The sequence below is a fragment of the Girardinichthys multiradiatus genome, chromosome 21 (assembly GCF_021462225.1).
Source record: "Girardinichthys multiradiatus isolate DD_20200921_A chromosome 21, DD_fGirMul_XY1, whole genome shotgun sequence".
Classification (NCBI taxonomy): domain Eukaryota; kingdom Metazoa; phylum Chordata; class Actinopteri; order Cyprinodontiformes; family Goodeidae; genus Girardinichthys; species Girardinichthys multiradiatus.
Genome location: NC_061813.1, coordinates 29,755,936 through 29,778,243, shown reverse-complemented (window position 1 = coordinate 29,778,243; position 22,308 = coordinate 29,755,936). Strand labels below are relative to the sequence as shown.

General features: G+C 38.7%; 1 protein-coding gene across 7 annotated transcripts in view; it reads right to left on the bottom strand.

Annotated features, from left to right (window-relative positions):
• Positions 1 to 22,306, bottom strand: part of pou6f2 (POU class 6 homeobox 2) — a 128,044-nt gene extending 105,738 nt beyond the window's left edge. For 2 of the 7 annotated variants that reach the window (XM_047349779.1, XM_047349784.1), the window contains exons 1-3: positions 22,131 to 22,177; positions 17,761 to 17,853; positions 10,746 to 10,933 (exon numbers count right to left, since the gene is read on the bottom strand). In XM_047349779.1, coding sequence (XP_047205735.1) covers positions 10,746 to 10,917 — 172 coding nt within the window. In that variant the 5' untranslated portion in view covers positions 10,918 to 10,933; positions 17,761 to 17,853; positions 22,131 to 22,177. Of the gene's footprint in view, positions 1 to 10,745; positions 10,934 to 11,056; positions 11,316 to 11,708; positions 11,919 to 17,760; positions 17,854 to 22,130 lie in introns of those variants that run through there. The other 5 variants (XM_047349782.1, XM_047349783.1, XM_047349780.1 and 2 more) reach the window with 5 other exon arrangements.
• Between the last annotated feature and the right edge of the window lie 2 nt (positions 22,307 to 22,308).

Below are 22,308 nucleotides of genomic sequence, written 5' to 3'. Positions count from 1 at the left end.
AAGCCTTTTAGGAGATGCCTGCTTCACTATTGCTCTTTCCTCTAAATTACTTAAACGATATTTGCTGTAAACAGGATTCTGCTGCCCACCACCAAGTGATTAAAAAAGGCCTCCATCTCGATGTGTGTCATCCAGCTCTACTTTGTAAGGTATTCCAGAAATTCCTTTTAATTATCCATTAGGTACTTCACCATCTGGAAATGTTGGAAGTCTTTAACAAGCTGTCTAAAACAACTGTAACCATAGTTAATATACTTTATATAAATATTGGTTCTATTCTAAATTTTATATTTTGTTAACTTTTTTATTTAATAGTGTCAAATTTATTTTTTATATTACATTTGCCTTTTGAGTAGATTTTACCCATTATATCTTATAGAAATGCATATTTATATGAAAGTTTATATACTTTATACTACATTTATATTTTACTTATTTGTTTAATTTACTTATATTTTATATTGCATTTTCTTTTATATCTAGCACAGTATATAATTAACATTTGTATATTTTATAGTACCATATTTATAGATTTTATATTATACTTCCATTTTATAATCTAGATTTCGATTCACATTTATCTTTTATAATAATACGTTTTTATATTTTATGTATATTTTACTTCTTTATACATTATACCATATATATATATTTAGGCTCTATGCCATGTATTACAATATTGGTTGGATGAAGTTTCCCTGCGCTTGATCCCCTGATTTTACCTGATTTTACTGAGCAAAGACGCTGAAGGGAACACTATGATGAGAAAAAAGACTATGATGAAAAAAATAGAGAAAAGCGAGGAAAACTGGGATAACTGCAATCAATAGGATCTCAGTGTTTCACAATAATATTACAATTGTTTTCATAGCATTGTGCACCCCAGGGATAATAACCCCTATGATCCGTACAACACAAAATCAGTTTAAAAAAGCTCTCTGAGTTGTGCCTGGTCAACTGCAGGATATTTAAGAGTAGCCGGTGGGGCGCGAGGCCAGGCCAGCGCAGGGTTTGTGGTCATGTGTGGGTAGGTGGGGGGCCAGACACCCACCCGCATGTCATGCCTGACACATCAGTCTGAACCTCCAGGCTCTCCACCACTAATGTGGCCTATGTCCCACTTTCTAAGCCTTGCCCCTCAAAGACCCCCCCACCCCCCGTTGTTTCTTCTAACATAGAGGTACAACAGTATGGATCACAGGAGCACCAAAGGGTTAATAAAAACTTATCTAAGAATAAGTTTATATTTTAAAATTACTGTATTAGCTGTAACTGTATTCTCCTGCTGTGGTAATGATGGGGGCTAAAATACCCCAACCTGGTCCACCAATCCCATTATTCTAGAGAAGCAGGCTAATAACGGAAGGAGAAACACCAGGAAATAGTGTTGCTTTGAAGCCTATAACTCTATTCCAGAGAAAAGAAGCATCGCGGTGTTATTCCACATCCTGAGATATAAAGGGAAAAAACATAATAACTTCTCAATAGCCTGGATCTTCACTGGCCTATACTACCTCTCCCCCCACTTTTCTCCCTCCCACACCCCAGCCTCATCCTCCACACACCCACCTCTCCTGCCTCAATCTTTGGTTTCAAAGGAAGCGAATCAGCCAGAAGGACAGAAGGTTATGCATTAGTACTGGTCATTGCTCAAAGAGGGAACGTTATAAATAATAAAGGCTTGTGAAGGACACGAGGGCTGTGGGATGCATCTCCTGGTTCACGCCACACAAGTCAAAGACAAGACTGTAATTTCTATTCTGAAAATGTGACCCTTGGAGCTTCAATTACATCTCAACAACACCAACCGTGTCCATGCCAGTCGGCGGGATTCCTCTTTGTTAGCTCTACATAAAAGGCATGGTTATATTGCTTATATTGCTATTGCACATACATTTTCTTCTTGTCAAAATTATTCCCAAACTTAAAGAATGTACATAGGTGAAGTAAATGCGTACAAAAATTCAATTTATTTTCTCCCTATCTGTCCTGCTATGGAACCTTTAATGTTCTGCTTTCTAGTCAAGACATAAAAAGTAATCACACACACAATGGGGTGAACTATCTTGTCAATTATTTTGAAGCCTTGTGTGTTTTCTGAAACACATTTTTGCATAAACAAGCATCCGTGGAACCAGATGACCTTTGCTGTTGTTTGTTATGAAAACCAGAAGTCTACTTTGTACTCATCCTCTCTCCCTGTCCTCCATGCCACGCAGTGATTGTGTTGGTGTAGCCATGGGCACTGCGGGTACATTAGCAAATGTAATACACCTGCTTTATAGGCACGCATTAGGCTTGTTTTCAAGTGTGTGCAGGCAGCTGAAATCCCCATAATGAGATCCACCTCCTGGGGAGAGACTTGTTCCCCCCTCTCGCTCTACTTTATCCACTCTTATTTACTCGGCATGGCCCATTCAGCGCAGGGTTTGCGCCTCTTTATTACTTAACCTCAACACACAACATTACAAGGCTCTTTGCATTAGCAAGCTGCATTTCCCACCATGCATCCCGCTCGGTAAGCTGATTACACAAAAATAATAAGAACTCATGCCTCAAGCAGCGCGTGTTTGTGTGTCTCTATGTCTGACGTCTAAATGAAAAATAATTTTTTTACGAAAAACAGTCTTTTATGTAGGATATATGCTATTCATTGGCCGGGATGAGATTCTTGTATGATCACCTTTAATTAAAATCCCATAGTTTATGGTATAGCATAATGTAATTGTGGGCTACATGGTGGGGCAGGCTATAGCACTGCTGCCTAGCAGCAAGAAGGTTTTGGGTTTGAATCCCAGGCCCAGGGTCTTTCTGCATGAACTTTGCATATCTTCTGCAAGCATGAATGGGTTCTTTCGAGGTACTCTGGCTTCCTCTCAAATTTTCACAATATGCATGATAGGTTGACTGGTCTAGATAGATAGACAGATAGATATTATTTTCAGCTAGAGATGGTCGAATACTGCTTTAAAAAATACGTTACTAGCCCTTTAATTTAGCATAAAATCATAAACTTCAGATACCAACTATAGTGTGATAGCCACCCTAGCTATCCAGCTGTATATTCTCTACTAGTGTTTATATAGCATAAACCACAAGGGTGCATCCATTCCCTATGACATGCAAACAAGCTGTAGAAAAGTGAGTGAGTGCACAACTGATAGATAACTTTTTTTCAGTTTTAAGACTTATGCCAAAATAGAAAATAAACACAACACACACAATGTAAATATTGTATAAAGACTGTAAATATTTTCAAACAGCCAAATCCCCTCCCCGCCTTTTTAGCCAGCTGACCGGCAGTGACCAGCAATGGAAGGGAGCGGGGTTGTGTTGTGCTACTCAATGCTCGAAACAGCAGGGGAAAACTCTGGTCTCTCCAGAACTTTCTCTGGCCCAGATGGTTTGTCAGCCAGCTGACACACAGTGTGCAGCAACAGATGGTGGAGCGATAGTTCTGTGTCTCTAACTCTTGTAACTTCAGCAGTTTCTCTCGCATCTCATTAAAATTTCCACTTTAAACCATAGCAATGGTAAAAAGTGTGTGTGGCTTAAAACCGTACATTTTTAAAACGTTGGCATGTTTTCACACCAGATACCAAAATGTGTCTAAAGGCATATCGGCATACAAGTGGCAAAACACTTAGCATATTAGAAAGCAAATCTCATGGGGAAATTTTATTCTTTTTCACAAAAAATAAGTGAAACGCTAAAAGCAGAGATACATTTTTTCATTAAAAATAGCACCATCATTTCATATTTACATTGTATTGTTTGGATCATGCAAAAAAAGCCAAAAAATGTATGAACAGCAACATGTTTGTCCTTACAAATATAACATCTACATGTTCTAAGTGAAACTGCTGGTGACTCTCAATATTTTCAGAGCCTGCTTTCAATCAGGTGATCGGCAGTACGCAGCAACAGGTTGGGGGGGGGGGGGGGGGGCTGCATTAATCTCTAAACTTTCCCTTGCATCTTATTAAAGGACCTTTAAACCGTGGGAGTGGTAGGAGAATTTATTTTGCTATTTTTAAACCATAACTTACTAGCAACATGATATGCAATTATCATTTTCAAATGTTTATTTTGTTGGGGTTTTTTTGTTTTTGTACTTTTATTGTACAATTTAATTGTGCACTTTAATTTTTTGTTGTGAAAGGTGCTATCTAAATAAGGTTTACTTGCTTACTTACATATTTAGACTGGAAACCGGCCTGGCGCCAACATATAAAGCACAAAGTATGTTATAAGGCAAGAAATGTTTTAAATACTTTTTACAGAAAGGGAAGTTAAGATCTAGAAGTATCGCGAAAATACCACACATGTTGCTTTGTTTATCAACAGGTCATGCAAACAAACAAAAGAAAACCTACAACATATAAACAGTAATATGTCAGATTTCTTCAAACTAAAACTGATGCTGACAGCAGAAAATGAAAAATGTGTGATGAACTTTATGCATTTTAAACTGATTTCGAGGCTGCAGGAACATGCTCTGCAAATTTGTTAAGGATTCAGTGGAGTGTTAAATAACCCAACTGAAAAACATTTCACTGCTCAAGTGCACAATCTGTAAATAATGTCTAATTAGGCTGAAAGAATATGAAATAAATCAGATAAAAACTGCATTAGAGTAATTGTGCCTTCTACAGTGTACATTTTTATTTTTTAGCTGAATGACCTCCAATACTAGGAATCAATAAAGATTCATTTTGGGGAGGAGGATGGTGGGTGCTGGGGGGTCTCTAGGTGACCTTTGTGAAAATGTACCATCATTTTGGCAGAATCCGTATAAGTGCAGACCATTTCATGCAGACAGTAAGTGTATGAAATGAGTGCTCCTGTCTTTCCAGCCTGGCTCTCTTTGACAGCATGATGATAGAAGCGTCACATCCTTGGGAGAGTAAATGCAAACTGACAAGAGATGAGTCTTTGGTTGCTGAATATAATACAGAATTGTGCTCTGAGTGTCTTATTATCTTGTCTGTTGATGTTTGATGGGGGGAGATTTGCTTGAGAAGAGAAGACAGAAACTGTAGGCATCCAACACCACCTTGTCCTTTCACAAAAAAAAGAACAAAAAATTGCTTGCCCCACTAACCACAGCTTTTCCACCTAATGTCCACTTCTACTTGGAATAAATACAAGGCAGCAGGATGTTTGTTGTGCCTCGTAGCCCCTGTTACCTGAAGTGGAAGACTATTTGCACAGGCAAGCTTTTAGGAGGAGAATGACCCTTTCACCACGGCAGTAAGCATATGGAGGCTGTGCAAGGTTGACAATATACTGGAGCCAAACGTGAGTGCTACGATTGTTTACTACCAGCTGACTTCTGCTTTTCATACTGCCACAAACCCTCACTGTGAACTGTGTTAAGGCACTGTAACTCTGTGAGGCACAAATGTTGTGGTAGGCTTTGAGAGGGAAATACTGTACATGCAGGTTCATTTTAATCCCACTCTGGGAAAGACTTCATAAAAAGTCCCCAAATATACCAGGGTTCATACACAAATTTTACCTTTCAGACATGTTTATCACTTCAAGCTCCCAGGCGTTTTAGTCTTGAGTTAGAACCAGTTTCTGAAACCTTAGTTGTGAATACAGGAGGGGGGTTAAACGTTTTGGTTTTTATTTGAACAATTTCAGTTTAAAGAAGCAATAAGCCCTAAGGCTAGAAAGAGTGCACATACAATAGCGCGTTTCAGGCTCGTCTCGGAAGCATACTGTCCTCTTTGAAAGTTATGTTAACGTCAACGAATCAGAAAGTTCTAACGTGCAAAATAGGTTCTGTTGAGTTGTATTTAGTTTGGATGTAATTTTATAGTACGTAGTAATCTTGTTGCATCCATGATAATCTCAAGCAAACCCAGCCAACCTTCCATCTCAGTAGCCAAAAGTCACTCACATAATTACATAACGAATGTATACAGTTAAGACCAAACTTGTTCATGCCCCTGGCAGATTTAGATTGAAAATATTTCCATTCACCTGAGTAGTTGTGTCTGATAGCAAATGGAGACAGGGGTCTCTCCAGACATAGTAAAACAATGTAAAAGAAGAATCAGAACAATAGATCTGTTTTATATTTACATTTTATTTGAATGTCAAAAATAATTTGTACCCTTTTCAGTAATCAGTGGAAAGATCTTTATTCTCATTGCAGCAATCAAACCCTTCTTATGGTGGTGAGGTCCAAGACTTTCAGGTCGGAAAGTCTCCTTACCATCACCCTAATCTTTATCTCACTCTACAGATTCTCAAACAGGTTCATGTCAGGACTCTGCTCCAAAACGTTAATATTACTTCCAGTCAGAAGAAACATGTTTGTAAAATTAATGAGTTACTTTCAACCTTAATCTGCCAGGGTTATGAATAATGTTGGACTTAACTGTATATATTCAATAAAAAAGTTTGACACTGACACACACAGGGGGATGTTTACAAAGTACTGCTGCCTCCGAATACCCCAATGCCCCAGGATCACCTCCCTGGAAGCAGGTATGTAGGTGAAAAAAGACTGCATATCAAATTACATCTAATGATTTCATTTGAAACAACATTACAATGCTTTTCAAATGCTACCAAGCTCTTGTGTGTAGGTTAGAAATTAAGAAATATACAGCCTTATAAAATCTTTGAATGAAAACATGTAAGAAGCTGCAACTTGGAACAGAAAATTCATCAGAAAAATCAGCTTAAGTTAAAACCTTTTTTAGACATTCCCATTAAACGTTTTGCAAATGTTCCTTGATAAATGATCTACCATTTTCAAAGGCTGGGATAGGTATTAATGACTTAATTGACTTTTACAACTTCTTTATTCTGCTAAAAGGTCAACTTTGTTGCTGGAGGTTATTATATTTTCATTGTTAGAAAGAGCAGCAAAAACATTGTTGCATGAAAGAAAAATGAACTCTGCTTGAATCCTTTGTCAAGGCAGGCCACAGGAATTCTGAAATTATGCATTTACTGGCTGATTTCAGATGAATTTGAAAGGACTGTGAGGATACAATATTACCAGTATTTGTAGCACTTTTAAATAGAAGACCACATAAATCATTTAAAACTTGGTATACACATGTAGGGTTGCCTTTAAAAATCCTACTTGTTTTTGGCAAATCAAACCTTCAGCGAAAAGCCCTGGCTAAGTCGCAAACAGAAAATATGAACATTGGTAACGGTATTTTGTGAATCATGTTTTTTAAAATGCAATTCCCCACAGCAAACAAAAAACAGATTTTGAATCAGCTGCATATTCACAGAATAAGGGGAATGTAGCAAAAATGGCAGCTGAAGACTCACTGATAGCAACATATCTAGTTTGGTGCAAACATTTTCACTTCAAAATATAGATTTTTAAACTTAGATACAGAATTTGCTCCTTTTTCACTAAAATAACTATATTTATGAGGCATGGCACTTGACTTTCTTATTTTTAGGGTTTAGTTTTTGCATAGAACAGCAGACGAGGACTCGCTCATGGGCCCCAATACGCCCCCTTCAGAGACATAAAGGTACTGCCTCCCTCACCTTTCTTTTTCACTGCTGTTTTACGTTCAGTTACGAAGATTAAAAATAGAGAATGAAAGCTCAACTTTTCTGTTGAAAGGTAATATATATAACATACTTCTGGTACTGACAGAAATTACATAAAACTATCAGAAATGTATCTACTCATTTTTATTTCATGATGATAGCTGAGGTATTTCTTGGTGGATATGACTGCCTTTAAAATCTGATATACATTTAAACACATTTAGGGAGATTTTTTAAGCTGGTTACCTTCAAACAATTTGTGAACTTTGTTCAAAAGGTCCAAAGCGATCTGGTTAGAGTGTCTGTCAATCCTGAAACTGGAATGATCCATCGGAGTGCAAAAAAACTACATATTTTTATGTGAACAATGTGGAGATTCAAAGTGCATCATCTCTAGCATCATCTCTTGATTCTTCACCCCGATCCCAGAAAACAGCAAGAATGTAAATATTGTGGCTTCTTTTCTGCCCAAAAACCACATAAAGAGAACCATGAAAACAATGTAAAGTCTTGGTTAAATTTAATGAATAAGTTTTGCATTATTCATGCCATTCATGTTGATAACTGAACAGTGCTGTGCAAATGTACAAATGTCATTTGAAACACTGATATGGGCATACAGAACTCGATTAGAAACAATAAGGCTATCCACAAATCCAATAGTTAATCATTACTTTTGAAAATGTTTGTCTTTATGGATTTTCACACAGAAAAAGTAGCTTTAATGTCTGTACTGATAAGTTTAAAGAACATCTGAGGCAACACTGTTTTTACACATATGAACACGTTTTTCACAATTAAAGGTTTTAGAAAAGCTTCACAGACCTGAGTCGACTTACAGCAGCTGTTATCCATCAGAAAAAGACAAACAAAAAAACGCTTCAAATTGTTGAAACTGACAAACCAAACTGAAAAAAAAAAAACATTTTCAACAGCCTCTTGAAGTTTTGAAACACAGATACGTTAAGCTTCTCTTTTTTTTAAACACCCCCTCTCTTCCTCCCCACCAATCTCCCCACAAGGAGAGGACACAACTCAGCAAGATTTCCTCACAAGTCATCTGGGCAGCGGCCCCTAAACCATAGCTCCTGCTGGCACAGCCCAAGGCTCTTCCACAACCGTCCCACAAAGTTCACAGTGTGCAGAAAGGGAGTGGCTCAGAATCACCACATGCAGAGCCCATCACCGAGGGGACTGTACATGCAAAAGTTTCTGATTCCATATTTCCATTTTCTAATTAGTTACGCAGGAATAAACACAAGAAGGATAAATAAAAAATAAAATATCTAATGGCAACGTATTTGAAAGGAGAAAGCAAAACAAGCGAGTGAGAAACAGCAGAAGAGGCACATAAAAACTGAAAGGTCTTGATGCTTATTAAACCAAATTGCAACGCGTTAGAGACAAATCCTGCAGCATGCAGTCCTTGTTTAGAGGACTAGCCTGAGGTTATTTGGGAAGTTTAACAGAGAGCTAAACTCTAAGTTATTAGCCAGAGGAATATTCGGCTCTGGAGCCTCAAAATTCTTCCTTTATTTTTCAGTCTCAAACATATGGCAAGCTCAGTCCAAAGAAACTGGCATACTTTCTACCACTTCCCAGGCAACATGAACAAGCATGCCGCGCACACACACACACACACACACACACACACACACACACACACACACACACACACACACACACAAAGAGTCAGCAGGTGAGTCCCTTTAACAACTTTCATTAAATCCTGACAAACAACAAAAACACAGTTTACTGTGGTGTAAATTCAGTATAACCCCCTATAAATAACAACATGCCAAAACCCCGCAAGACACATTAATTCCTTTCAAACAAGTACGGTAAACAGGGATGTACACAACTTCCCACCGGGAAATAAAATAAGCAACATTTGCATAAATATATTCTCTGTATGCTCTAAAGCTAATAAAAGGCTCTTTTCACTTGTCACTTAGCATCCACATCACAAATGTAGTAACATTTCAGGCTATAAAAAAACATTTAAATGATAAGAAAATCAACTCTATAACTGCTTCAGATTTCTTACTTAATTATCTCTAATGTAAAACAGCTTTTCTCAAAATAATCCCATAGCAATAACAAATCTCACATAAGAATAGTTAAAATGTTTTAATTATAAGGAAAAAAAACTCATACATTTGGCATTAAAGCCACACATTCAAAATTTAATTATTTTGTTCATTGCAATACATTAATTATATATAATGAGGAGAGCAACATTATATTAGTATAGATTTCCAGTGGTCCTGATATATATCTGATAAAAACAGGCATAAAATAAAGGCTTAAGGGTTTAAATATCTTTTCCTTAATTAAATATCCTAATTTAAATATTTTCTACGTTAGGAATTCCTGTTATTGGGTTTATTGATTCATAACAAGGCTCAGTGATTTAATCAGTCCATGTGACGGATTAATGAACAAAGAGGCATATATCTACACATATTCATTGTCAGTTAATTAATTAGTTTAGGAAATGACACCCAAAAAAAAATCAAAGTAATGGTTTAAAAATGTTGTCATTAATAATAAAATTTTCACTCTGCATGAACAATGATTAAAAAAATTTAAAAAAACAATAAAACCTCAGTAATTATCAGAAAAATCGCTGAATAAATCTTTATAGGGCAGATTTTATTTTCACTCAGCATTAAAATATAATCTATTTAATATGAATTTCAATTATAATTAATGATCTTTCTATATTTTATTGAAAAAAAAACTACATAATGTAGCATAACTTTATTAGAGTCATAGAGGCTGAATATTCTGATGGGTTAAACTTTTTAAAAGATTTTAGGTAAAGATCTACACAAATCTGCTGCTAAAACTGTAAACAGTGGGAGGAATTGTACAAAACCAAAATAAAGAAAAATTAATAAGTTATATTGTATTTTATTTTGATTTTGGGTATGGCCAATTTAACACAAACTTACTCATTCTGCTTTAAAAATAAAGTTTTAAGATGCATACAAAATTGTGCACTTTCTTCACTTCTACTTTCTACAATAAACCAGTAAGAAAGTTTAACTCGCCCATTCATGCACTTAGTTTTCTGCCTGACTCTCCTGCCACCTGTCCCATCTCCTGCAGGTCTGTTTCCACTTAAAGTGGACCCCAGCCAGAGCTGAGCCGGCAGATTTGTGGCCGAGGAGGACGGAGATGTGAGGTGTGAGTGGACTTACCGTACAGCTTGTTGGGAGTGCCCTCTCTGTCCGTGGCCTCAGAGGGCAGGAGCAGGGGCTCGTCGTTCAAATCGCTGTCTGGGGTGGCCGCTTTGCCGTCCGCCCGGAGTTCTGCTGCGCTCATGTCGCTGCGCAGGGAGAGCAGCGGCTTGCTCAGCTGCCCTTTAATCATCGGATCCTGATGGGAGCTGGGAGCCCAGGTGGGAAACAGGGAGGAGAGGGGAAAAAAGAGAGAAAAAGCCCCTGGTTAGATTGCTTCAGCGTCTCACCCTCAGCGACTCCTTCTCTATGTCTCTACTCTCTCTACATACCCCAGCTTCACCTTCCTATTGCTCACTCATCACTCTCCCTCTCCCTCTCTCTCCTGCTCCCTCCCCTCCTGGGCTCCCTCTTTTATCCGACACTGGTGCTACCCCGCTGATGCTGCCGGCTGCTGCCTGGTGAAGAGTTGTTACGGATCGCGTGGCTTTGCCATCGCGCCCCGCAGTCCTAACACAACGATGCATTCATCTCCGACGGTTCATCGCTACCTGACATGTGCCTCGTCTTCGCCATACACCGAGAGGACAGCTATTTACAATGAGGTGACAAATAAATGAATCTGGAAATATGACAGCTAAAATATATATCAGTGATTACATCAATGTTCACATAATTGAGGACATAGAGTTAAATTAAAGGTGACATCTTGCACCAAAAGTATGAGGCAATGTATACTTAAGGCGTGATTTAAACAAGACGTGAAGCCAATTATTTACATTTCTTTTAGCGCCAGAACAAAAAGCATCAACATAACATGATCAGGGTTTCTATAAATCAGTCAAGCTGAAAATAAACGGAAGTATTAATACCAGAAAATATCGTTTAAAAACATCATAACACACATTTGAAATATTACTAACTTAATTTTAGAATTACTTCAAGAAAACTTTCTAAAAAAGCTTTTATGAGAACTTGTCTTACCTTCCCAAAAGCTCCAGAAACAAATTTAAAACAAGGTTTTAGAATGCTCAAAGCAAAGCCACCACAAAACAACCCGGCAGTCAGAGTGTACTTCCCACCTAACCAGAAGCAGCTTCTTCAACCTTTTTGAGTCTAAATCGCAACCACACGTTCAAGCCTGAGGTAACTTCCAAAGAAAACCCCTGAAGATGTCACCTCCTCCCTTTTTCCTCTCCCTCCCTCTGTCTCTTCCCCCTTGTGTCTTCTGACTAGAAAGCTCCTCAGACAGTGTTCACCCCACCTCAGGCTCAGAGGCGCAAACGTGGAGCAGCACAACCACGGACCTCTTTCTTATTTATGAATCAGGTCCAACCTAAATATGTCTAAGCAAAGGACAGGTGACCAGCACGTATATATAAGCCCAGAAATGGAAAAAAGGAGGAGGCTAAGGGTCTTATCCCCCCCCCCTGCACGCATCAACAACCCCCTGCGTCAATCAGGGTGGTCGATGAATTGCTGCCCAGAGGGGCCTTTTTAATGTGCCCATCACAGCAATCTGCCCTTTCTGATATGACACATGATAATCTATGAAAATGTTAATCAATAGAAGTAGTTTAAGCTGTCATTAAAATCCGTGAGCCGACTGGTCAATACTCATATCCCTGGTAACAATGTCACTACTCATCAGGGCTTCATTTGTGGAGCACTTAAATGTGGGACGCTACACATCGATGCGCCTCTCCGCCCGCCGCCGTAAACACATTTTCCCCTCTGTCTGAGCCTCTGCATGCATTCGGGCCCACCCCACCTCCCACCTTCCTCTCCTTTGAGTTGCTTGATAGGTCCACTGGAGGGCAAAATTAATACCTAATTGAATCTTGCAGTCATCAAAATAATCAATACTTTTTTATTATTTATTCTTCACAGTCTGTTGACTGTTTGAAAGCTCAGAGGGACAGCGGAGAGCATAGGCAGCCCTGAAATTTTACCGTTTCACAATGTAATTTTCACTGGGGCATGAGAGTTTGCAAGACCTATAAAAAATGAGAGCAGTGGTTTTTTGTCAGGAGGTGGGGGGAAGAATAAAGGAAAAATGGGAATCTTTGCCCCAGCAGCTACAATGAAAAATAGAATAAACAAGCTTCTGACACTTTAGAGAAGGGCATGGTCCTTTCTGTCCATCCCTCCATCTTTTTCCCTTTCCCCTTTTCTCCTTATTTCATCATATCAAGAGTGTGGCGGTACCTCTCTAATGCTGGCATTTCTCTTCCTGACAGACTCCAAACAAGTCCTGGGAATGAGATCACAGCTCTAATCTTCCTCTGGCCTCTAAGGCTGCAAGATAACAGGGCAGCACATCTCTCACCATCTTACACAGCAGATAATTATATCCAAAAGATGATTTCTGCCTATTTGTAATCATGCCACCGAATCGAATGTTTGTTTTAGAAACATAGTTAACGGGTTTACTTTATTCCCCTTGTAAAAATACATAAAAACGGAAATAAAAAATTTCGATCACTGGTTTTAAACAGTAATGGTGTAATGTATTTAGGTCTCATTTTCTTAAGTTACAGAACCTTATGAAAGTATTCATACTCATTAAACTTTTGTCATATTTTGTCATATTACTGCCATAGTGACAGACCATCAATAGGTGGTACATAATTGTGAAGTGAAGGGAAAATAATCTATGGTTTTGCAATTTTTCTACTGTTAAAAATCGGAAAAATATGGCCTGTGTGTGTAGCACTTTCGCAGCATGATACAACCACTACCATACGTTACTGTGGGGATGGTGTGTGCAGTATTAGTCATCGGTGCCCATGTTCCAGTTTGTGCCAAACTGAAAACAGAACTTGTTACAGCTTTCTTTAAGCAATAGCTTTATTTTTCCAACTCTTCCTTAAAGGCTAGATTTTTGGAGTGTATGAATAATAGTTGTCCTCTCACCAGATTTTCCCACCTGAGCTGTGGATCTCTGCAGCTCCTACATGGGCCTCTTGGATGCTTCTCTGATGAATGCTGTTTTTCCCAGCCTGTTAGTGCAGGTTGACGGCTATGTTAATTAACAGTTGTCTCTCCTTCAAGTCTCATGTGAAAAAGCTTTTCTTTTCAGGCAAAGAAAAGCATTATTTCTGAAGCTCTTATGTCCTTGCTTCATTATGGACATGCAGTTTATGAAAGTCTCCTCACAGTGTTAAAATGTTGACACAGTCTATCAAGAAGGCTTTGAGATTTCTCACAAACCTCAGACGTTTGACTCAACATTATAAGTTGCATTGTAGCGTTGGATGGTCTGGTCTGTCGTTTAGAAGATCAAAACATTGCCATGTCCTCATTTATAAAGCTTTTTTTCTTGGCCTTCTTTCTTTATATTTAACAGCCAACATGTTTTGGTACAATGGAGGGACTTACTATTTTTGCTTGCAAAATCTGTTCCAATTGATGGTGCCAAGGGCTGGTACCGAGTTTGGAAAAAAAGCATTTCAATTCCTGCTCCTGATCAGTGTTGCCAGACGAACAAGCAACAGGCCGCTTGTAAACAGTATAAAGGTACACATTTATTATGACATTATACATAAGGAACAGCAAAAGTATGCTAAACGCTTAACCATAAAAATGTTTAACAACATGAAATTCTTCTATTGACTTATGCTTTTAAATTCTGATCAAAAGTAAAGTGCATTTTGCATAAGTAACAGCAAAATGACAGTAAACACAGTGAACAAAAAAACTTTCTTTAAACTCCATATAATATAAAAGACACACATGAGCCAACTCAAACAGGCTTAGTGTAAAACCATCTTCTTTCCTTGTCACAAATCACATATGTAACCAATCAGCTTCAAGCCTGGCACAGATTAAAAAGATGTAAAAACAGCATTTACCTGAACTACAATACATCACTGCGTTTTTCCCCACTTACTGCAACTAGTGTGAGTGTGTTAGGGGTGTGCAGAGTCAACTTGGGCGGGGGCCAAAGGACAAACTACCTACCAATCGTGTTTTGCTTTATTGTGGGGAGATGGGATATAATCAAGGGATTTCACTCGGAAAGAAAGCCAAGCCCAAAACAAGCCCAAAAAAACGGCAACCCGCGACACACGAAACTTCCAAGCAACTTTAGAAACAGGCCCAAAGTCGCTTATAAAAAGGGGACTTGGCAACACCGCTCCTGATGGATGGATTCAACTCCATTTAAAGGAAGTGGGTAATAAACACTTTAAATAGTGAGACATCTGCATACAGCCGTTTTTGCACAGTTTCTTATTGGAGTTTTAGCTTTGCTTACAGTTTGATGGCCTTTAATGTTTTATAGTGTGTTAAATTCTTCATGCATGTGTTGTACCTTAGTGCTGTCATTTTTGCCTGGACACCCTAGTCAGTTACATTTTAAATTCCAATGGGTCTTTCCTGGTTAAATAAACTATATATATATTAAAAAATAAAATATCTTTGCAGGTTTGCAGTTGGGCCTCATTGGATCTCATGATGGACTTATTCAGTTCTCCATGAAATGTTCAAAGCCCGGTGTGTTGATATATAACGTAACCCTGCTTTAAACTTCTCCACTGTTTTATTCCTGACCAGTCTTGGTCTCGGTGACCTTGATACTTTATGGTTCACTAATGATCTCTACAACCCTCTAAGGCCTTCACTGTATAGCTGTAATTATTCTAAGATCACTACACACTAGGGGACTCTATTAATTGGTTGTCCTTTGAAGGCAATTTGTGGTATATGATTTCATTTAAAGGTATCTGAATAAAGAGGGCTGAATACAAATGCACACCACACTTTTAACATTTTCACCCCCCCATCCCCCTGGTTAGTGGGGCCTCAAGTGTCATCAGATATCCCTGCTAAGTGCTGGCGGTCTCATCAACACTGCCCCAAGGTGAAAGCAATTGTATGGAGGGTTTCAGTTTAGAACCAAACATATAAAGAAAATACTTTTCATTGCCTTAACCAGTAGTACCTAAACTGCACAACTGCATTAATAAAAGAAAGAAGATTTTTTTTAATGAACGCATCTACCAATTAAGCTGTGTGGTATCATAACGTCTGAAAAATTAAAACGGACAAGTAGATGAAGTTAGAAGTCACAGATATCAAGCTGCATTCGAGCAAAGCTTTTGGTTTAATCAATTAGTTAATCAGCAGCTGTTTGAAGGGTTGAGCTGTTCTTTTATATAAGGGATAACAAGTAGAAAAAAATGCAGGTTTCTCCTATTCAGACTAATCTTCTATCCTTCGTTTTTTCCTCCTAAAATACATCTTTATGTGTATTTTATTACAGACAAAATCTAATGTTTTTCAATAATTTATTTTTACTTATGACATTCAAATAACGTGACACTTTCCAATCAGAAAATACCTGCTGCTGCTCCCCTTTTCCTTTTACATTTATTGAGAACCAGCACAAAACCATATTTCACTCAGAAATCAAACAACACTTAGAAAAGCATGTGCTCTTAATTTTCTGACAGCCTGGACAGACTATATATTTTAATCTACATAAACACCAAGTGGAATCACAACCTTTTGAGTTGTAGCATTTTTTTAGTGAGCTAGTTATGGTGCTTTGGATCTTTGTGTACATCAGCAGACCGGTAACTGGCAGGGCTAACTGACCTAACAGCAAAAAAGCAAGTAATTGATATTTACGTTTTTTTTTTATGTTGTTTGCAGGAAGGTACTAGTAATAAGCAGCTGTACTCTGAAATAACTCTACCATGCAAAGTGTCAGACACTGGCAGATATCAATATGGTATTAGTAAAAAGCTTTAATTGCCAGAGTGAAAGAAATAAATGATTTCAGCAGCTTGTATCCTCTTTTACGTTATGTAGTTCAAAGCTATGAAAGACTGCGCAAGGATGTCAAAAAAAGCAAACATAATGGTGTCTCATCCTACATGTAGAAGCTACATCCAAATTATTTTATATCAATGTGAATCTGCTGCATTGGGTTGGTACCCTGAGATGCTGATGTCTAATGTGATTTGGTAGATGATGGTTTGTCTCCCCCTTAGGGTTATTAACCAAACTGTTCATGTCCTGGTAAATTTAAATTGATCTTTGCATGTGAATATACTAGTATGATCAACGCTTTCATAAATGTATAAACAAGGATGCATTTAAAAAAAATATTTAGTTGGAAATTAGTTAATTTCATTCCTCTTTATCCATTCTTAGATTAACAGATAAGTGTTTAAAACACCCCAAACCTCAAGGTGAAACTTTTCATTTAATTTTTTAAGCTTGTTAATATGCTCAACAGTTATGCCGCTCTCCCCCACTAAAGCTAAAATGCTCCCCAGTGGCTAGTCGGTGGGGCCAGTGAAGGCTGAGGGCTATCAAAGCAGTGTATTAAAAGGAGCTCTTTGAAGCTTGTAAACCGCCGTGCCCAGCAGGTCCACAACAGATAGGCACCTCTGATTGGTCAGGTGTGTGTGTGTGTTTTTGTGCTAGATCGATCCGTGGAGCTGACATTCTGGAGCATCAAAGCTTTCAGTCCACCAATATGACTCCTCCTATGTGGGCAAGGGATGTTTTTTACTATTTTCCTTTTTTGTTTATGAGCTGCTTATACCTTAGAGGGGCTACTCTGTGATCATCATGGGTGAACGGTGTGCTTTCACGGTTGGACAAGAAATGAATACATTTGAAATCAGGTGATACTTACACACCCCATCCTGCAAATAGTGATTAACAGAAAGAAAGTTAGAGAATCACGGAACAAAAAAACCGTTAACCACTGGAAGCAGAGGGGGTGACACCGCAGAGATTCAAACATAGCTGCTCCTCAAAGTCAGTTTCCCCCTCACATTGTCTCTGGAGACCTGTGCCACATACACACACTCATGAAAGGTGTGAAAATGTGATTTCCCAAAAAGGATCGGTAATTCTCCGTAAGGGTGGAAGCAGCAATCAATAAATCATTGCTAAGCAGATTGTACAGAAAAAAAAATTATTCCCCCTCGCTATCAGTACATTAGGATTCTCCTGAGGATGGATGAGGCAAGACGGAGGAGTGAGACAATCTCAATAAAGAAGAGGCAAATCATACCTTTGGCATTCATCTGGACTATGGCTGTCAGCGGCGTGACAAAGGAGCCAACCAATATCTGAAAGGTTCCTTCAGCACCTTTCCCAGGAATGTCTACAAATATATGTAAGGTAGTGTCAAGGTTAATTACTAGTTGCATTAAAAAATGTCTCAGCTTATTTGGACATGTTGACTGGGTTAGGTCAATTTGATTTTCTTTCTTTTGTAAAATGTATGACAAGGTCAGAAAGGTTTTCAAGCCTTGAAAATAAACTTAATTAACATATCATAATTCTCAATTGCTGCAGGAGTTTCTTGGAATTTCCACATTAAGACCTTTTACTCTAGAGGTACACAGCTTGTAATATTAAAATTAATACAAAAGATAGTGTGCACCAAATCCACTTGTGAGTATTACTGATGTCTCTAAAATAATAGATATTATAATTCAAATTTCCATATTATGAAGAAGTAGTTTTGAATCACAGGCAGTTAGAAAGTCCCACAGTATGATGCTTCTCCGCCATGTTTGATACTTATTAGTATTCTTAGGTTTGAAAGCCTCACCTGAATACTTTTAATCAGAATCAGAATCAGCTTTATTGCCAAGTTCGTACATACAAACAAGGAATTTGCCTCCGGTACACTTTGCTCTTTGTTCTGTTTTTGCATTACAGAATATACAAATATACAATTTACAATGTACAATATACACATATATAATAAAAAAGGTGCATTTGCAACATCTGTATGCTGTTGTTTTGTACTCTATTGAATGTTCATCAACAGCCTGGGGGAAGAAACTGTCTCTGTGGCGGCTGGTTTTAGTAAACAGTGCTCTGTAGCGGCGGCCTGAAGGTAAAACTCTAAACAGTTTATGTGCAGGGTGTGTGGGGTCTGCAGAGATTTTAGCAGCTCTTTTTCTGACCCTAGACCTGTATAAGTCCTGGATGGAGGGAAGATCAGCTCTGATTATTCTCTCTGCAGTCCTGATTATTCGTTGCAGTCTGGACCTGTCCTGTTTTGTGGATGAGCCAAACCACACTGAGATGGATGAAGACAGGACAGACTGAATGATGGCAGTGTAGAAGATGACCAACAGCTCCTGTGGAAGGTTGAACTTCTTGAGTTGCCTCAGGAAGTACAGTCTCTGCTGGGCCTTCTTTCGAACAGTGTCTATTTGTGAAGACTATCTCAGGTCCTCAGAGATGGTGGTTCCTAAGAACTTGAAGTGGTCCACGGCCGATACAATGTTGTTGAGGATGGTGAGGGGGGTGTATGGGGGTGGTGTTCTCCGAAAGTCCACCATTTCCACAGTCTTGAGTGGGTTCAGTTCAAGGTAGTTCTGACCGCACCAGTGTACCAGCCGATCCACCTGCTGTCTGTATGCAGACTCATCACCGTCCTGGATCAGTCCAATGACAGTGGTGTCGTCTGCAAACTTAAGGAGTTTCACGGACGAGTCCGATGAGGTGCAGTCATTTGTGTACAGAGAGAAGAGGAGAGGGGATAAAACACGCCCCTGGGGGGCACCAGTACTTATTGATCTGGATCGGGAGAAGATGCTCCCCAGTCTCACCTGCTGCTGTCGATCTGTCAGGAAGCTGTTGATCCACTGACAGGTGGAGGTTGGGACGTTGAGCTGTGTGAGCTTCTGGTGGAGGATGTCTGGTATGATGGTGTTGAAGGCCGAGCTGAAGTCTACAAACAGGTTCCTGGCGTATGTCCCTGGGTGGTTGAGGTGTTGAAGGATGAGGTGTAGACCTAAGTTAACAGCATCATCTGCCGACCTGTTTGCTCGGTACGCAAATTGCAGGGGGTCCAGCAGGGGGCCTGTGATGTCTTTCAGGTGCTTCAACACCAGCCGCTCAAAGGACTTCATGATCACAGACGTCAGGGCTACAAGCCTGTAGTCATTTAATCCTACGATGGTTTAAAGATACTTCCTGGTATCGTGGTCAAACTCAGTATAACCAAAATCATTTCTATTTGCTAACTGCCACCATAATTAGACAGAAAATTGCTCTGCTTTCTTCAAATTTAGAAGTGTGCATACATTTCCGCAGTATTTGTGAGTTTTGCCTTTTAAACTGTAAGGCATGGGTAAAATGTTTGGGTATCCCTCCACTTGTTTCTCACAGTGGTTTGGGTCCATTCCTCAAGACAGAACTGGTGTAACTAACTCAGGCTTGTAGAGAGGTTCACCATTTTCTTCTTGATGTCTTAAAGGACTTCATTTCATGTTTCCATAATGTCAAACAACGAAGCAGTGTCTGAGCTGTAAAATACATCCACAGCTTTGCCTCTGTTTAACTCAGATGTTGTTAATTAATAAATCAGAAGCTTACAGACACATGATGTCAACATCTGGGCTGTCCCAGATTGTTTATATGCACCCTAATAATATTCTATATACAAACTACTAAATTTAAAGAATGTAACAAAAACAAATACTTCTGGTAATCCCAGCAGACTTAAAACAGAAAGAGTTTGGTGTGATGATCTATTGTCAGCCAGTAATACAAAAACCATAGGTACCATAAAGTCTTACATAGATACATCTAAGAAATTTGAATATTGTGAAAACCCTTTTTCAGAAAGTGAAACTTATATAGATTCATTACACAAAGAGTGAAACATGTTAAGCCTTTATTTCTTGTAACTTTGATCATTATGGCTTACAGATAATGAAACCCCAAAATGTCTCAGAAAATTAGAATATTACATAAGATCAATAAAAGGATATTTTAAGCAGAATGTCAGGCTTCTGAAAAGTAGGTTCATGTCTATACACTTGTTTGGGGCTCCTTTTGCATTATTTACTGCATCAATGCGGCGTGAAATGGAGGTGATCAGCCTGTGACTCTGCTGTGCTGTAACTGAAGCCCAGGTTGACTTGATAGGGACCTTCAGGCCATCTACATTGTTTGGTCTGGTGTCTGTCATCTTCTTCTTGACAATACTTCATTGTGACCATGATTATTGAAGCAGCTTTTGGTACCTTTTGGCAGTGTGGACAGGTACCAGGTCCTGTTTAAAAATAAAATCAGCATCTCCATAAAGCTTGTCTGTCGGGGAAGGACTGTGTCGGACCAAAGCGCAGACAAGAGCTCGGTAGCCGCATCATAGTTACTTCCTTGTTTATTCATAAAAGTCCAAAAGGTAACAAAACACACTGCAGGGATGAAACAAGGACTAGATCAAAACTTGCGCAAACCTGCAGGTACTCATAGCAAGGCATAGCATAGTCCAAACGAAGCATAGGAATCCAAAGCGTAGCATAAACGAAGCATGAACAAAGCATAGACATAGAAACGTAGCATAGAAACGTAGCATAAACGAAGCATAGACATCACCGACATAGAAACATGGAACCAGCGAGGAACTAAACAAACAGAACAACTAATATACACAGAGCACAGAGAGAGGAACAAAAGGCAGGTAATCAAAGAAACAGGGAACAGGTGTGACAAGGAACAGGTGAAACAAATACAAAGGCTGAGGATGGGTGAAAGGACTGAAACAGAAAACACAAACTAAGCAAGAGAATAAATCAGAGGAGGAAATAAAGAACTAGAATAACTATGAACTAAAGTAAACAGAGAAACTAGAGGGGAACATAGAAACAATAACTTAAGAAATAAACAAAGAGCCATAAGGAGAATCAAAATTACAAAATAAACCAACAAGTCCAAAATGTCACTCTATGACATTGTCAGCAGAAGGAAGCACAAAGTGCTCTTAAATGTTTCACTGACTGTGGAAACTTCACACTAGACTTCAAGTAACATGGATTCTCCACTCTTCCTCCAGACCTTGATTTCCATGTGAAATGCAAACTTGATGCAACTGTTCAGGTCTTTTTCTCTTTAGCTTAGGTAAGACGGTTTTGACGTTGCATCTTGTTCAGTAATGGCTAGAAACGAGGAATGCGACATTTGTAGCCCATGGATAGACTTTCTCTGTGCGTACTGACTCTTAATGCGATAACATCCAGCCTCAGTCCACTCCTTGTGAAGCACCCACAAATTCTTAAATGGATGTTAAGGGTGCACCTTAACCTCCACACTTTTTCCTTTCACTCAACTTTCTATGATTATTCTATTTTGTAATTTACAAATTTTCTGATACACATGATTTTAGGGTTTCATTTTCTGTAAGCCATATTCTTTGAAATTACAGGAAAACGGGCTTGAAATATTTCACTGTATGTGTAATGAATGTGTCTGTTTTATAAACCCACGATTGCAAAGTTATTTTGTGTAATTTTCTAGTCATCTCATATCTAGGAGAGGCAATATTTCCTAATTAACAATTCTTCTTTTTGCTATATTAGTATTTCTTTTTGTGGGTTGTCGATAATATTTCCGTCATACGTTTTTTTGTCGTACCTTTTTGGAGCATTTTTAAGACTGTGGCGACCATTGTCGGCGGTCGTTTCTTAAAAAAAAAACTTTAAGTAACGAACTCAAAACTACTTCCAAACTGTAGCTTCAAATGCTTACAAAAAAGAAAAACAGCAGAAAGGCAACTGACAATCCCCTGGCCGAGATGAGACACATTCACTAT